This window comes from Crinia signifera, chromosome 3 (genome assembly GCF_055691185.1).
Source record: "Crinia signifera chromosome 3, ASM5569118v1, whole genome shotgun sequence".
NCBI classification, from domain to species: Eukaryota; Metazoa; Chordata; class Amphibia; order Anura; family Myobatrachidae; genus Crinia; species Crinia signifera.
Window position 1 is genome coordinate 232,128,654 of NC_139219.1, and position 17,824 is coordinate 232,146,477.

The 17,824-nt window shown below is 43.3% G+C and overlaps 1 protein-coding gene across 1 annotated transcript in view; it reads left to right on the forward strand.

The window, feature by feature from the left end:
* Positions 1 to 2,701: 2,701 nt before the first annotated feature.
* The window catches only part of MELTF (melanotransferrin), an 87,365-nt gene continuing 72,242 nt past the window's right edge, over positions 2,702 to 17,824 (forward strand). The window contains exon 1 of the mRNA XM_083177622.1: positions 2,702 to 2,989. Coding sequence (XP_083033748.1) covers positions 2,944 to 2,989 — 46 coding nt within the window. The 5' untranslated portion in view covers positions 2,702 to 2,943. The remainder of the gene's footprint in view (positions 2,990 to 17,824) is intronic.

Genomic DNA, 17,824 nt, shown 5'->3' on the forward strand with positions numbered 1-17,824 from the left:
TGGGCCATTTCACTGCCGTTCAGATGCAGCCCCATGGGTTGTTAGGTCTTTTCTGAGATCCTACCTGCAGCAGGTAGGATCCCAGAAACGACCATTGAAGTGGGTGCGGGTCGCGATCACATCAGATGCAGTTCTTGAGCGGGCCGTAGGCTCCGCCAGATCGTGAGCGGGTCGTACGTTCCTCTAACAACCCGCTCATGAGCTGCATCGTACTGGTGTGTACCCAGCATAAGTCCCAATTGAGTAGTAGTAGACAGGCTCATAAAAGGCTCAACGCGTTTCAACGTAGAAGTGCCGATGTCTTCATCAGGTGCAAAAGCAAAATGAATCACTATTTGTCTGGGGGCCTCTATAAATGCCCCTATGTTAATTAAATGATTAATTGCAGATGTACCTAGCCATATATAATTCATCACACAGTATAGAAAAAAACATATGCACAGAGGACATATATGGATTGACCATTTATTACAGTCAAGATTGCATATATATTCACAAAACTTTCAAATAAAGACCCACAAATTTGTCTTTTTTTTTATCATCAATGATTTTTATTGATTATAAAAGTATAAACGGGGTACAGAACAAAGAGAAGGGAAAAAAAAAAGAGAATAAAGGGGTTATGGGGGACTGTGGAGGCATCTGGATAACATCTGGCATACAATTGAAAATACACATTTAACTTCTACATCAGTGTCGGGTGGGTCAGCAAAATACATGGAGAACACATTTGATCTAATGTGTTAATACACATTAGAGGTAGCATTATACATACATATCTTATCAACATAAGAGCAGCGATTTCAAGGGTATAAACGGTCAGGGTGAATCAGTACCATCGTCTGTTTTCTCATTGAGGCTAAATTGGAGGGGGTCACAACTGGTAGACGTAGAGGCATGTTGCTTTCCTTCTCCCTCCGTCATGTATAGATGCCAAGCGTTCCAGCGAACGAGTGGCGAGGAGAGGGAGTGTGAAAATGGCATATATTCTGTTTCCATAAGAAAGTGGAAATTGGTTTTCTGGACAACCTTAATTACGGAAGGAGGGTTGGGTTGTTTCTATTGTTGGGCCAGAGCTGCTCGGGCTGCAATGAGTATATGGTTCAGAACATATCTAGCATGTGCGGGGATGGTATCTTTCATTATGTGAAGTAGCGCCAATGCAGGATCAGGGGTGAGGGAGATATGTAACACTGTTTGAATCAGGGAGAATACCTCTATCCAATATTGTTGTATAGTAGGGCAAGACCAGAAAATATGAAACAAGTGTCCCACTTCCCCACAGTTTCTCCAGCACATTCTAGAGCACGATGGCCAAAAACTGTGTAACCGATCAGGTGTCAACACAAATTTGTCTTTGACTTGGTCATGTGATCAGAACGAGTCACATGATCATCTTGGGTCTCCGTTATCTGGAGATCAGAAGTATACTGTGGCCATTTAATAGGGACTGTAACTGTACCTGGCCAAGGACTTCACTACCCGCATCCAGTAGGGATGATACACAGCATCTGCCACCTGCCTCTTGTAGTAATCTCCGCTGTGTGCGCCCTGCATCATGTTTGAGATATAGCGTCATGCACTGCAAATGTTCTTCTGTGTGATCCAAACACCTCAAACTTAACCATAACACTTTTTTCCTATCTTCCTCTGTGCAATGTCTGTGTTCTTTTGCCCATATTAGCTATTAGCAGTCACCTCTATACTGTAGACGCTGACACTGGTGTTTTGCGGGTACCATTTAATTAGGCTTCCAGTTGAGGTCCTATGAGATATCGATTTATCAAACCATAGACTCTAATCTACTTGTCTTCTTGCTCAGTTTTGCATTGGGGCCTCCCACTTCTCTTTCTACTCTGGTTTAGAATAAAGTTCAGTTTCTTGACAATTTCTCGCATAGAATAGCATTCTTTCGAAGTATAGACTTTTAAGTTTCACCCAAAAGTTCTCTTCTTCTGGCCATGTTGAGAGTATAATCGAACCCAAAAATGTGATGCTGCAGATACTCAACTAGCTCAAAGGAAGGCCAGTTATCTAGCTTCTCTGATGAGAAAACTCATTTTTGGCTGTGCTAACATAATTGCACAAGGGTTTTCAAAAGTTTTCTAATTATCCATTAGTCTTCTAACATAATTAGCAAACACAATGTACCATTAGAACATTAGAAGTGATGGATGCTGGAATTGGGCCTCTATACACCTATGTAGATGTTCATTTAAAAAAACAATTTCAGCTTGTATAGTCATTTACCACATTAACAATGTAAAGAGTGTATTTCTGATTAATTTAATGTTATTTTCATTGAAAAAAAAAACAGTGCTTGTATTTTAAAAATAAGGAAATTACTAAGTGATCCCAAACTTATGAACAGTAGGGTATATGTGTGTGTTTATGCATGTATATATATATATAACACATTTTTACTATAACAAATGCAAGGTTAGATAATTTACATTTATGTAGAAGTTAAAGGGGGAAATTTACTAAGATGTGTTTTCTACTTCACATGTGATGTTGCTATAGGTAACCAATCAGAATCTACTTCTTATTTATTTAGCACCCTCTAGAAGATAGTAGACAGGATCTGATTGGTTGTCCATAGCAACATTGCATGTCAAGTAGAATACACATCTTAGTAAATTGCCCTCAAAGAAATGGATTTTGCTATAAAATTTACATGGTGAATGATTACACACTTTATTATGCAAGTTATTAAACCAGTGGTCTTATGTGAAGACTGACATTTTCAGACATTTTCCTTGACTGTTTTTCATCTACCAGCTTCTCTTTGCCCTTTAGTCAAACACTCCTTAATATGGAACCTGGCCAGCAGGGAGCAGGCATGATTACCAAACCGCTTTTCATAAGAGTAGTTGCTTGGAATATAACAGTCTCTTTCTTGGAACAAACTTGGAGAGGTTGGAGTACGTAGCAGCAGGAGAGATGATCTGGAAAAGTTTGTTTTTCGTTTTTTACTTCATCCAAACAAGTGAGTGTTCCTTTACAATATCATATCAATATTTATTATTATTTTGGCTACCAATATGGCAGAACTGTTTGTACTATTAAGTGTATTATACTGCCTAAGGACAAAACTAAAATGTTTTAATTCAAAACAATAACAATGTTATTGCATGAAAACATTAAAAGAAATAAGCGGTTTAAATGATATTAAGCACTTCACTTTATTTCAATTTCACTGTTCTATTTGAGTACATTAATATTTCCTTGGCATAATACTTAGCATATTAGTAAATTATCTACTTGTTTTGTGAAGAACATGACCGAAAGTTCAGTAATTCGTTCAAAATTTAAAAAAAAGGGACTTAATGAAGAGTCGTGCATATTAATCCAGATTTCTGCCAATAAATGTACCCTTTTTCACACATGACTATATTCTCTTATGTTTCTCTTATGTTGTCTCACTTCTATAACTTTGTTAAACTATGTCTTTGAAATGTTTCTGCACATATGTCTGTGATTTCATTACATATGTGGGTACTTGTGTAGTTTCACGGCGCCAGTATGGCGGGGCTCGCTTCACTCGCCCACGCTGCGGGCTCGGTGGCTCGCTACGCTCACCACGCTATTTAAAATCAACTCCATGCCAACATGGATAGTGGAGGTATGAACTATGCATGTTGGCATGGAGTTAAGTTACTTTTTTAACATAGTTTGTGGCGAGCGTAGAACCCGGAAGTAGCACGGCGCCATGCTGGCGCCGTGAAACTACACAAGTACCCATATGTGCAACGTTTCTACTTAGTTTCTTGGGTACTAAATCTTGAAGAGCCAAAAATAATAATAGCAAAGAAATGGATGGCGTAGGAGGTACCTGAATTAAAACATTGGATTAACCTGATAAACCGTACAGTAGACAATGAGCAGTACATATACATCAAAATAAATAATGTAAGAAAGTTCAATCAAAAGTGGGAGAGATAGACACTGTCAGAATTCTATGAGCTTAAACAGGGGTATACATAATAAGTAAGCACATTAAGCAATAGCTTTATTGTAAAGGAAAGTACACAGAAGGTTAGATAGATAAGGTTACTTAATAACGTAAGTTTAGAATTGTAGGTATAGTGGCACCGTGTGTCAGATATAAAGCAAATATACACTGCACAGATTTAAGGCCGGGGAAAGGATAAGAGAAGTGTAGTGGTAACAGTGCACCCAAAATGAAAATTAAAATGGTGTAGCAGGGTGCTTGGGTTAGAATAGCATGTATAGTAGGGAAAATAGGTAGTAGCACATGTTGAGGCTTCAAAGAGTTAATGACAGAGTGGGAAAATATATATGGCCATGACTACAAAAAGAGGTAGTAGTGGATAAGTATGTTGGGGGGTGGGGGAGGGAGGCTGTACAAGCAGGTGTATGTAAAGAAAAAGAAAAAAAATGTTTGTAACAAAAAATGTATGGATTCATGGATGTTTGTTTATGATGTGATATTTTGACACATGGAAATGGATGTGATGTTTTAACTTTGTATCAAACTTATAATAATATATTAATATATATATATAATAATGATAATAATAAAAGAGATACTGAATTAAAAAAAAAATCTTGGAGTGGCAATTAGCTCATAACTGACAGTTTTGAAGCACAGCCTGCAACATGGCAGTTACATGCTGATTGGCTGATACTTTTTCCAAAGCCTAGTACATAGACCACTTAGAGCAGAGCATAGTTATGTACACACACCTAACACCCAATAATTTTAGTATCATATTGTGGCATTAAGAAATTAATTATAAGGGTCTGTTTTGGAGTAATTTCTCAAGACTGCCTTGATATTGTATTCACTAGGCTATGCTCTGTTTCTGAATTCAAGAACGCTCCATTCCCTCTCGGATCACAACATTATCACCTCCTCCATTTCTCCAAACACTATAATGCCTAAATCATGCAAGCATCCTCTAACCTGCAGAAATACTAATGCTATTGATTTTCAACAACTTTCTACCTCTCTGCAACAACTGCTCTCACCCATTTGTACACTTTCCTGTCCTGAGACCGCTGTAACCCACCTGAACCACACTCTACAAATTGCCCTTGATGAAGCTGCTCCAGCTACTCCTCACAATCCACGTGGGCTTAGATGCCAACCGTGGCACTCTACATTAACAAGACACCTGCAAAAACGATCACGTAGATTGGTACGTCAGTGGCGTAAATCTCAAAATCCAAGTGACTAAGACTACCTACCACTCCTATCGTACTGCTCTGGACACTGCTAAACAAACTTATTTTCAATCTCTCATCTCTTCTCCTGCCATTAACCCCAAGTGACTTTTTTAATAAATTGAAATCACTTATTTACCCTCCTTCACCCTCCCCACCTGCCAATATCAGTGCGCAAGAGCTTGCTTCCTTCTTCAAAGAAAAGATTGCTAAAATCCAAGATGAAATGGCATGCTCTTCCTCAGCCAGTGACTTGCTTACTTCCTTTCCTGAGCGCTTTGCCACTTTCTCCTCATTTGACCCCACAAGTGAGGATAAAGTATCAACACTCTTCTCCTTTTCCTAATCCACTAACTCTCCTCTTGATCCTATACCCTTACAAGTCAGTAAAGCTCTGTCTCCTGTGCTTATCCCAAGCTTAACTAAAATCTGTAACCTCTCTCTCTCTCTCTCTCTCTACTGGTATATTTCCTTCTCTGTTCAAGCATGCACTAGTTCAAGCATGCATTAGTCCCATTCTAAAAAAAACACAATTCTGATCCAAACTGTCTCTTTAACTACCATCCTATCTCTCAGCTCCCATGCCTCTCCAAGCTACTTGAGAGACTTGCCTACACTTGACTCACACACTTTCTTAACTCCTACAACTTATTGGACCCACTTCAGTCAGGCTTTCGCTCTCAACACTCCACAGAGACAGCACTGACTAAAGTAGTCAATAATCTGGCCACTGCTAAATCTAAAGGCCATTTCTCACTTCTTATTCTTCTAGATCTCTCAGCTGCCTTTGATGCTGTCGACACTCTCTTCTCATACAAACACTACAATCCCTAGGTCTTCAGAACACAGTCCTTTCTTGGTTTTCTTCCTACCGTGTTTCCCCGATAATAAGACACTGTCTTATTTTTTTTTTTTTAACAAAAAACACTATAGGGCTTATTCTCGGGGTAGGGCTTATTTTAATAGCATTGACCCATCATGCCCCCATTGGTGCTTTTGTCCCCATCATGCCCCCATTGCTAAGTTTATACAGTATCCATCATGCTCCCATTGATGCTTTTATACCCATCATGTCTCCATTGCTGCTTTTATCCCCATCATGCCCCCATTGCTGCCTTTATCCCCATCATGCCACCATTGCTGACTTTACCTGTACATGCCCCTCACCTTTCCCCGTTTGTCAGGCTTTCCGCCGCTGCTGCTGCTGGCACTCCGCTCCTGACAGTCCGCTCCCGCCAGTCTGTATAGCACAGCGTGGAAGGCGTGGTGACATCATGCGCTATGCGCAATGCATCCCTGGGACCGGGAGGCTTCAGCGGTACCGTGCTACCATACCGCTGCGGCATCCATCATGCAGGGTAGGTGAGGGGGATAGCGGGGGTCGAGCTGGGGGGCATTGTACCAATATTTTAGTGCATGGACCCGAAAAAATGGGTATTTCGATAGGGCTTATTTTCGGGGTAGGGCTTATTTTCGGGGTAGGGCTTATTTTGGACAGATGTCCAGACCTCAGGGTAGGGCTTATTTTCGGGGTAGGGCTTATTATCGGGGAAACACGGTACTTATATAATCGCTCTTTCAGTGTCCGCTTCTCTGATTTTACCTCCTCCTCACTACCTCTGTGCGTTGGAGTACCACAAGGCTCAGTCTTAAGTCCTCTGCTTTTCTCAATCTATACCTCCTCACTTGGGAAACTTATCAACTCTTTTGGATTTCAGTATCATCTGTACACTGATGATATTCAAATTTATCTTACCTCCCCGGAATTGTCACCGTCAGTATTGCTCCGTGTCTCTGAATGTCTTTCTGCCATTTCATCTTGGATGTCATCTCGCCACCTCAAACTCAACATTTCCAAAACAGAATTAAATATATTCCCACCAGCCAAGAGTAGTTACCAACCTGATATCTCTATCACTGTTAAGAACACAACAATTAATCCTACTCCACAAGACTCTACGTCCATCCAGGACTAAAACATAAGACTGCCTTTTATCCTTCTTATTTTCAATTAACTGTTTTTAGAATTTTTCACCCCAAAAAATTTATATCCCTTTTTTTTCTTTTATAAATTGTTCTACGGATATTTTCGTGCTCCTTAATGTTATCAATATGTTAAATAAATATACATATATTTCATATGTTAGTTACTAATAGTTTTTTTTTATATATTTATATTTTTACATATGTATGTATGTATGTATGTATATGTGTGTGTATATATATATATATATATATATATATATATATATATATATATATATATAAATCCAATGCTGCCGGCACTCGTAGTACAAACATACAACTTGCTCCAGGTGCCAGATACGTAGTGAAGTAGTAATCCAAACACTCCCACAACAGTGGGAATGAACAGCACTCGAGGAGACTTGTATAAAGCAAAAATGGTGTATTGAGGTACACGGGGAACGTTTCGGGGTATCAGCGCCATCTTCAGCCCCAAACCTACAGCAGTGAAGTGCAGTACAGACAAGCAATATATACTTACCTGGCCTGGGATTCCCCGCAGACGCATCGTCAGCGTGCCTCTGTCCGCCGGAAGCAGTCAGCTCACTACTTCCTGTATGCGGCGCAAGTGGCAGGTTGCTAGGCAACCATCAGCTTGCGCTCTACAGTACAGGATGTGAAGCGCTCCACACAGCCAGACGGAGCATAGGCATGCTGCGGCTGTGAACGGGTAACCCAGGCCAGGAATAAAAATACAGCAAAGGCTGCTTACCGCCCTGGATCCAGCTCCAGATCCTCCTCACCAAGTGGCCAATGTCATGATCCTGGAACCTGGTCCCGATCTCCTTACAGCGTGTCACTGGATTAGGACACGCCCCATGGTGTCATTCAGGTTACCTTACTCTCAAAGGACTTCTAATTGGGAAGGGTGCCATTTCAACGGCATTTAAAGGAGCAAAAACTGAAGAAGTAGATCTTCTGGTCTGATATCTGCAGGCCTCCAATGTCACGACGGCGGCCCTTATTCAGATCTGATCGCAGTAGAAATTTGTTCTCAAAATGGGCAAAACCATGTGCACTGCAGGTGGTGCAGATGTAACATGTGCATAGAGTGTTAGATTTTGGTGGGGTGTGTTGAAACTGAAATCTAAGTTGCAGTGTAAAAATAATGCAGCCAGTATTTACTCTGCACAGAAACAAAATAACTCACACAAATCTAACTTTCTCCATACATGTTACATCTGCCCCACCTGCAGTGCACCCTGTTTTGCCCATTTTGAGAACAAATTTGTACTGCTATCAGATCTGAATAAATGTGTGAGTTGGATTATGGAAGAAGTCACTTTGCTCAGCATAGATTCTCTTTTGTTAATTTTATGCACCTACAGATGTAGCCGCTGTAATTCAGCTGGGGTCTGGCAGTCGGATTGCCAACCGTCAGCCCACGCACAAGATGCACGCACGTCCCCTTCTGATGGAGCCCACCACCGACTCCCCCATCGGTGCTGCTGCCCCTAACCCTGCCCGTCTCCCTGAAGAGGACACGAGCAGGGTTTGCGTCCCCCATGGCCCGAAAACTGGGACGCATGTGAGATGCTTGCGCGAGATACTTGCGTGTCCCAGTCTGATGAAGCACCTCTCCATCGACAGCTGGGGCATTCACAGCGCTGGCTGAGAGGCGCTCCATCTGTAATTATGGTCAATTTCTCTTTTGCATAGGCTTCTGGAACAAGTGGAGGTTAAGTTAGAATGTATATTAGTTCTGGGAGGAGATTTAAACTGGCCTTTAGAACCACAGACAGAAACATCCTCAGGGGCTCCCGGCATGTACCTTAAGAAAGCTAGGAAGATTTGTTGACTTCTACATGATTTCTATTTAGTGGACATGTGGAGGCTTCTTCATACAGCTGAGAGGGACTACACTTTCTACTCCCCTCCACATAATCCTTACTCAAGGATAGACTACTTTTTTCTTAGCCGTAACTCGCTTGATCTGATACTTAGGTTTACTATTGGCCAAATTACGGATTCAGACCATGCACCTATCTCTTTGGAGCTCTGTATGCCTGTCTCTAATTATTAGAAAGAGCCATTACTGACTATGTTTCCTTTAACGTCAAGGCAGACACCTCTATACTCTATGGGAGGAACATAAATATGATCTTTGAGGAAAATGCATTCAAATTGGCACCCACAAAACTAATAGTGAGTCTTCAACATTCCTCAATATCTGAGGCACCTCTTTGCTATCTCCCTTGGTGCCTAAAGATCCCATGACTGAAGTCCCCCATACACTACGCGATTTGGGACCAAATCGCGTAGTGTATGACATTCGATCTGATCCGATGCACGGTCCTGTGCGCATCGGATCAGATCTTATGTGCAGCCGGCAGAGAGCAGGTCTGGCGGAGCGGGGACCGGAGAGCAGGGTCCGGTCCGTGGGAGCTGTGCCAGACTCTGTTATGCGGTCCCGGCTCCCCGCCTGCCGTAACCTCTCCAGTCCTGCCGCTAGCCCACTACCCCTGCAGCTGAACCGACCCCGCACCCCGCCACCTCTCTACCCCTTCTGCAGCTCCCACGGACCGGACCCCGGTCTCTGGTCCCCGCCTGCGGCTACCTCTCCAGTCCACTTCTGCCGCTAGCCCACTACCCCTGCAGCTGGACCGGACCCTGCTCCCCGCCACCTAATGCCCCCCCCTTCCCGTCTGTAAGCCCCCCAGACCCTGCTGTCCTGCAGCTTCCCCGGATTTACATGTGATAAATCGATCTGATTTATCACATATGAAAAATGGCACATCAAGTGCCAAATCATATCAGGAGCTGCCGGGGGAGCTCAGTGGAAGTCGGGGCCAACATTAGGCCGACTTGTTCTTAGGACAAGTCGGCCTAATGTATGGGGGCCTTTACACACCCTACCATTGGCAGCCCTACATTTAGAATCTGGAGGTCGGTGAGATCCCTTGGAGGTGTCTCCACAGTTAAACACCCCCCCCCCCCCTCTCTCTTCCTCTTGCATAACCCTCTATTAACTTTTGGCTTCAGACTGGGCTAGATAGATTGGGATGTCTTATGTCTAAAGGCACGGTTTAATCTTTTGAAAACCTTAAAAATGAATTTGGCCTACAAAATCCTGATCATTGGTGTTTTTTGCCACTTCTATTTTTAGAGCATTCTTACTTTTACAGATTTTTTTTTTCACACCTGCATAAAACTTTTGCACAGTATTGTAAGTCACAAAAAAACAGCAGATTATGAGAGAAATAAGTCAGGATTGTGAGAGTACCACATTTTAGGAGTGACCTCTGGACATGTAAATCTTCAACAAAGGGGAGGGGAGAAGATTAATTTTAAAAATTCATCAATGCGTACTGCCTATTTCTACAGAAACATCCTGATTTGACCATAGAGAGCAGAATTTCCTATCAAGGGAAATCTTTATCAGAGAACATGGGACCTTCCAGCAAGAGAGTGGGTTTATAATAGTCAGAGTCTGGGTCAAAGTCTAATAGGAGTATCAAATCTTATTTTTTGAGAGCTCTTTACACATTTTAAAGGACTGGAGGTTTGACAAACATCAGAAAACTCCAAATTCTGAATGACTGATGAAGCCAGAGAATCAGCATATTTAGAAGATTAGTAGTTCAGAGAGGACAGAGATGGCCACTGATGTTTTAAGTCCATTGACTGGAAAATTTGTGTCAACCTAGGAATGAATTTCTGATGACCAAATTTAATGGAATATTGCCTATGGGAGAAAACTCTGCAAGCAGGTAGTCTTGTCTCACGGTGGGACAGCCACAGAGATCAAAGAGAGCTGCAGTTAGGGAAAATAGAGCAGGAAAGCTTGCAGCACAACCCGTGATTCGCGGATCTTTAAAAGGGGGCAAAGCCTAATAATGGGGCGGGCTTAAACAGGGCAGCCGAGAGGTATGTCGGGCCCCGGTAAAAATTTTGGGGCGTGGTCTAATTAAGGGAGCTGTGACTACCTCACATGATTAGGCCAGGCCCCCAAAATGTTTGGGGTGTGTGTGTGAAAAAAATATATTCTACAGTTGAGGGGGGGAGTGTTATTGACCCCCCCCTCCCTCAGCAGCAGCAGGAGCACATACCAATAGCTGTAAGTGTGTGCTGCTGCCCAGGAGGGACGTATGGGGGGGGGGGGGGGTTGGACCAGGGCCACCGCCTGGCCCCTCCAGCAAGCCCAGGCCCAGGTAATTAGAACCCGCCCCCCCTCATTAGTCTGTGTCTGAAGCTGGATACACACCTAAAGATTTATCTGTCCACTCTGTCCGATGGGAACAAAAATCTGTCAATCTATGAAAACACATGGCAGTCAAACATTTGCTGGTTTCCGTAGTTCATGTTTGCCATCTATTTCCTGAAAATATAATATAAAATATATTTTAATAAAAACTAATAACCATAACATTATTTTTGTACTAATATTATATCAATAGTTTCTAATATACCATTGCTAATAATATTAAAGCTTATATTTCTGAATTAAAAGTAATTGGTTTTCCCATTCATGTTAACTATGTGATTGCCTGTCACTGGCTAGTTAGAAATGTTATTTTAGGTATGTAGACGTGTCTGACTGCGGAGATATGAAGTAACTGAAGAGCACTGTGTGGCTGTGCATATTTCAGATCTGTGTTATGGTGACATAATGATCTGTGCATGTATTTTCGTTTTTCCTTCACTACTTCATGTAAACACTTCATACAGTAGCTTTCTGTTTCAGCAATAAATGTCTTGCCACTGTTTTCCACAGGATGTCTTTATACTAGTAAACAAAATGAAATGATTGAGTGCCACCATGGTCATAATATCTCCTCTGTTCCATTGAGGCTATTTTCCAGAAATGAGAAGTCCCACCTGTGTAGTGTATCACATAACATTTTTGGATTCTAGAAGAAAAAAAAATCTGCATTATCTAAAGTTTTAAATGGTCAAATAGTCATTATTAAAACGCATTCCCTTCATGCTATTCTTGTAAACGTTCTTCGAGATTTCTTCTTCCAAAATAAGATATTCAAGCTCTCAAGCATGATGGGACTTATGTAGGCAGATTCCTTAATGAACGCAATTTTGCAGTCACAAATCTGTACTTCCAGTGGTGATATGCAAGAGTATATTGTTATTAACATCAGTGATAGAAAACGTAATGGAGTTAAGCAGCTTGTCGTCCTCAGTCGCGTTAAGTAGTCACCCTCTTGCCTGTCATCCGGGGATATTTAGTGGTTTCCAACTTTCCCTACTTGTTAGTATGTTTTGTGTTTGTGTAGTTAAGTCAGTTTCTGGCTCACTCATAATGCCTATTAATGACACAGCAACTTGTTTTCTAGACAATCTTTTAAATGACAAACATCTGAACCAGAGAGATGTTTTCAGGGCAGGGTCTTTTTAAGAAGTGAGAGGTCCCATGTACAAAATGGTTTCAATGTAGAAGTCCTTAGAGATATGGAGCCGATACACTGTTACTAGTATCCTTTATTTTTCTGGTGTCAGAAGCACTGGCATATCTATCATGGATGCAAGGTGTCCGGTGCACACAGGTCCAGACCGCCAACAAACCGTACACCCTGCACCCATTTAATTATACTCACCTGTCCGGTGTTGGCAGCACAGTGGCAAAAATCATTGGGAAAATGGGCATCGTGGCCACCGCGCAGAGGTGTCCTGCACTGGGTACCTGAGGACACCTCTGTTGCACATCTGCAATAGAGGTGTCCTCAGGTACCCAGTGCAGGCACCATCTTCTCAGGGACATGCATATGAACAATAGACTCTGGCATAATGCCAAAGTCTACTGCAACACCAGAGATAAGGGGGCCCAATCGGAGCTTGCACATAGGCCCCTTCTCTCTTGAAGTGCCTCTGGCCACAAAGGTTTACCAATGCCTAAAAAATTAGGAAAAACAGAAATAACAACTTACAATACAAGACAAGGGAGGCCACATGGATGGTTTATAAACATTGCTGCATCAGTGGTCATAGCACTTACCTAACTCTTGGGCAGAAACCAAGGTGCCATTGTAGGGAGTGTGGAGTAGATGATATAAGTATAAGTAAAGGCTTTGAAGATAAATTGACAGCATCAGAGCAGACTGCAAATACTCTGATCCAAATGGGCCCCACACCCCGCGACATTCAGGCATTTTCTGAGCAATTTTACTAAATCGCTCAGAAAATGCCTGAAAACGCATTAAAATCACTGCGTGTGTAGACCACGCAGCAATTTAAATGCGCCTGCCCGCCGTTCTGAGTCTGCCCAAGATTGAGAACGGGCGGGTCAGATAATTAAGAGCAGTCGCTCAGAAGCTCCTGCTCATCTCCCGCATGTGTGACGCGGGCAGAGCAGGGATTTTTGAGGGGGCGATGCTGTACCTCCGACTCGATGCCTAATGTTGCCCAATACTTTCAAAATATTGGTCGGAGGTTCATGCTAAGTGATCAGGCATGTCTGACCATAAGATAATACTCTTTCAGGAAATTTTTGCAAAGATTATAGTCCATATCATAGTGATTACTACTTTTTGAGCGCCTCTCAGCCAGTGCCAGGGCTTGCCAGAATGCCCCCGCTGATGAGCCGGCGCTCCATCTAACTGGGACACAGGAGCGTCTCTCATGCACGCGCATCTAAATTTCCGGCCGGCAGGGATGCGAACCCTGCCCATCTCCACTTCAGGGAGATGGGCAGGGTTAGGGGAGGCAGCGGCGAACGACGGGGAGGCGGTGGGCACCGGCGGGGAGCTCTGTCGGAAGGGGACGCGCAAGCGTCTCGTGTGCGCGCATTTCCTTCCAGCGGCAGTTGGAGATCTGACTGCCAAACCCTGCTGAATGAAGGCGGCTCCATCTGTACATGGTTATGTTGAAATATATTTATTGTCAAATACAGGAATTTAAAATGGGCTATGCATATAATTTTAGTAGGTCTGATGTGTTTCACATTGAACTGAAGATTTAGAGAATCTATTTGGTAACAGGTTATTCGGGAAATAATGGCACAAAATCAGTGATAGGCGGAAATCAATGAGCTGATGAGTATCTAAAAATGCAACTGTGCACCTATCTATGGTGTATTTACTTAAAGTTCTGTAGCTATGTAAATTATGTAAATTTAATTTATGAATCATGCAGCTGCTGAGTTACAACAAATGAACCTACCAATAGTATCCCTGGCTAATGTGACTTGTGTGTATGGGGAGGAGAAAGAATAGACTGAACGCTGTTCAGTGACATAATGCTCCTGTTGTTGTCAGAGTTCCTATTTTCATGAGTAAATATTGCATTATGACAGCAACTGTGGGGGTGGGAACAGTATATTTTTATGACAGGAATAGTTTGTCAGATTGCGGTGTCCACTGCTGAGTGCAGGTCAGTTGACGGAAAGTAACTGCGCAACCAAACAAATAACTTATGGCATAAATAAGGCTCCAATAACTAATATTTTCTGGAAGAAAACTGTCAAAACTGTAATTAAGGAAATATAAATTTGTAGTGAGTTTTTTTTTCTTCATTTACATACTTTATCAACTTACCCACAATCCAGCAAATGGTTGCAGAAATATCTGTACGTGTAGTAGAGGAATATTTTTGAATATTGTTCGCAAACTCAGAATCCACCTCCTAAAGTGACTGCAGTCAATCCAATGACAGTTTGGATTACATGTCGACCTTTTCCATGTCAACATTATGTGTGTGTCAACCTTTTGACCATGTCCACCTAATACATTTCAACCTTTTTAATGTGTCTACATTTGTCTGTCGACCAATATTGGTTGACCTATTGGCTGCCAACCTTAATTGTGTCAACCCCATGACTAGTGGCGGTTTTTACCTATGGGCTACAGGGCTGCAGCCCCCCCCCCCCCAGGTAAAATCCACCACTGTATGAAGCCAGATGCAGTCTGTGACTGGCAGTGACTTCCAATTGGAAGTCTGACCTGCCAGTCACCAAGGCAGTCCCATTGGGAGGTGTTCCCTCCCTCTGGGATGTCTCTCAATGCGCAACTGTGGCACAGCCCCTAAAAATGGGTTCTGCCCATGCGCCGGACCCGGGTCATATATAATTTTATGGTTCTGCTCCCAAAGCAGTCCCATAGAGGCTGGGGCCAGCGCATGCGCAGTACCGAAGAGGCTACTGCACATGCGCTGGTTCCGCAACGGCGACCGGGATTCGGCACAAGTGGTGACGAGCTGTGAGGACTGGCAGCGGCGGCACCGGAGGGGGGCGGCGCTGCGGCAGCCCCTCTCCTCCACTGGGCATGACCCATACCCGTGAAATCTACAAGGACTTTTTCCACATTAAAAGCCTTGGAATGCTGTCTGTAGTTTTACATGTTGTACAATAATGATACAAACTTCAAAACAAAGCGACCTTTGTATTTTGTACCTGAACATTGTTGACTGGCAAGAATGCTGCCATTGTGTGTATGAATAAGCTCTCTGTCAATGTCAGTTGTAAGTCCACCGAATGCTACAATTTATTTTGTAAATCAGACAAATCCTCCCTCACTATGATCTCCTAAGTATGAGTGGTTTCAAAGTAGCTAAATATTGTCCTATTACTTATGCTCTTGGAGAGAACTTTCATTATGTAAAATGGGGCTTCGTGTGCCCTTGTCATCAAAATTACTGTATATCGGTGAAAGTCAAAGTAGCTCAAAAGCCTTGCGGTCCCTTGGTAGAAAATATAAACCCAGCATTCCTCTGTTGACCTACTGTATGTGTGGATTTATTAATTAGCCCATCTAACATGCTAAGAGGCTAGCGTGTATTTGACATGATTTGACCTCCTGTTAGAAGTGGCAGCAGCCCCCCAGGGGGCTTCTCTGTGGGCATCAGGAGGTGTGCTGTGCAACACATAAGACACAACCTCCCTGTCCTTATAATCGCAAGAGTGTTCCAAGCTTGTTATCGGGTAACGCTCCAGCATCACCACTGCATACACACCAGTTCAATCAATGGCTGTTCACCCGATATCAGCAGAATGGAACTATGATTATATAGGTTTGTACTCCGTTTAAGAAATGATAAATGCTGTATGTAGCATTTAGACTGCAAGTAGATTCACAGACATCGGCAGTTTCATGCAACAGCTACATTTCTCTCTTTCTAAATATTAAATTAAATTGTAATAGTTACTGTGTGAGGCTTGCTGCATTTATGAGAACTCTTAGGGACATATTAATTAGTCAATAAAGAGCTGTTAGAATTGCATATATGAAGTAACCCCTAGATCAGGCATGTCCAAAGTCTGGCCCGGGGGCCAATTGTGGCCTGTGATGTCACTTCAAGCGGCCTGCAGACTCCAGCCAGAAGAGGGCGGCTGGAGGCTGACGTTGGATGCACAGCACAGTGAGGGTGGGGTGAGGGATAGCCGGCTGCCACTGTGAGATGTGTTTGCCATCTTTCAGATGAGTATGTGTCCAACTCCTGCTGCTGCAATTGTATAACACCCTCCACCATGATCACAGTGACAGCAGTGTGCGGGGGGGGGGGGCAGCAAAGTGGAAGCTTGCTCCTGTAATATGCATATCAGAGAAGGGCGGCGGCGGGAGCACAAGCATCTGCCTCCTGCAGGGGAATATACAGTGAAGGCAGTGAAGGGAGGCAGTATGTGGTACATTCAGAGAAGGGTGGGCAGGCTGGGGGACATAGTGAATGGGGGCAGAGTGGGGAGCATACAGTGAATGGGGTACATACAGTGAAGGAGGGGCAGTTTATGGGAATATACAGTGAAAGGGGCAGAGTGGGGGACATACAGTGAATGGGGGCACACTGGGGGACATACAGTGAATGGGGGCAGGCTGGGGGAAATACAGAGAAGAAGGTCAGGCAGGGGAATATACAGTGAAGGAGGGGCATGCTGGGGGACAGTGAATGGGGGCAGAGTGGGGGGCATACAGTGAATGGTGCAGAGTGGGGGGCATACAGTGAATGGTGCAAAGTGGGGGACATACAGTGAATGGGGCAGAGTGGGGGACATACAGTGAATGGGGCAGAGTGGGGGGCATACAGTGAATGGTGCAGAGTGGGGAATATACAGTGAGTGGGGGCACGCTGGGGGACGTACAGTGAGTGGGGGCACGCTGGGGGACATACAGTGAATGGGGGCAGAGTGTGGGACCATTCTGATGTGATTAATGGTTCAAAGAATGTCAGGCTGAATGGTCAGCCCCCACACGTTTTCACGTCCCCATATCTGGCCCTCTTTGCAAAAAGTTTGGACAACCCTGCCCTAGATGTACAGTACCATGGGGGGGGGGCCGTGCCAGAAATATATGATATTTGCTGTGGTCCCTCCATTTATGCCCACTGTGAATTCTTAAATTGTTTCCTAAATGATTTTGGTACATTGGTGGGGATCTGTTTTTATTTTATTTTATTTTTTTACATTATTCCAAGTCAAATATCTTTTTTAACCTCTTCACCATTTTCCCAGGTTCCATCGCCGTCTAATACTACAATACTTAATATCATGCTTAAATTCACATTGGGCCTGATTCAGAGTTGTTCGCTAGGCTGCGTATGTTCGCAGCCTAGCTAACAGGTAAACGCCAGCCGACTGAATCCCTGCATTTGCATGCGAGGGGATGTGTATGCTTACACAACCCCCTCTAGATTGACTTTTATCTTGGCTGGAGATGGCCTAATTCGGAGA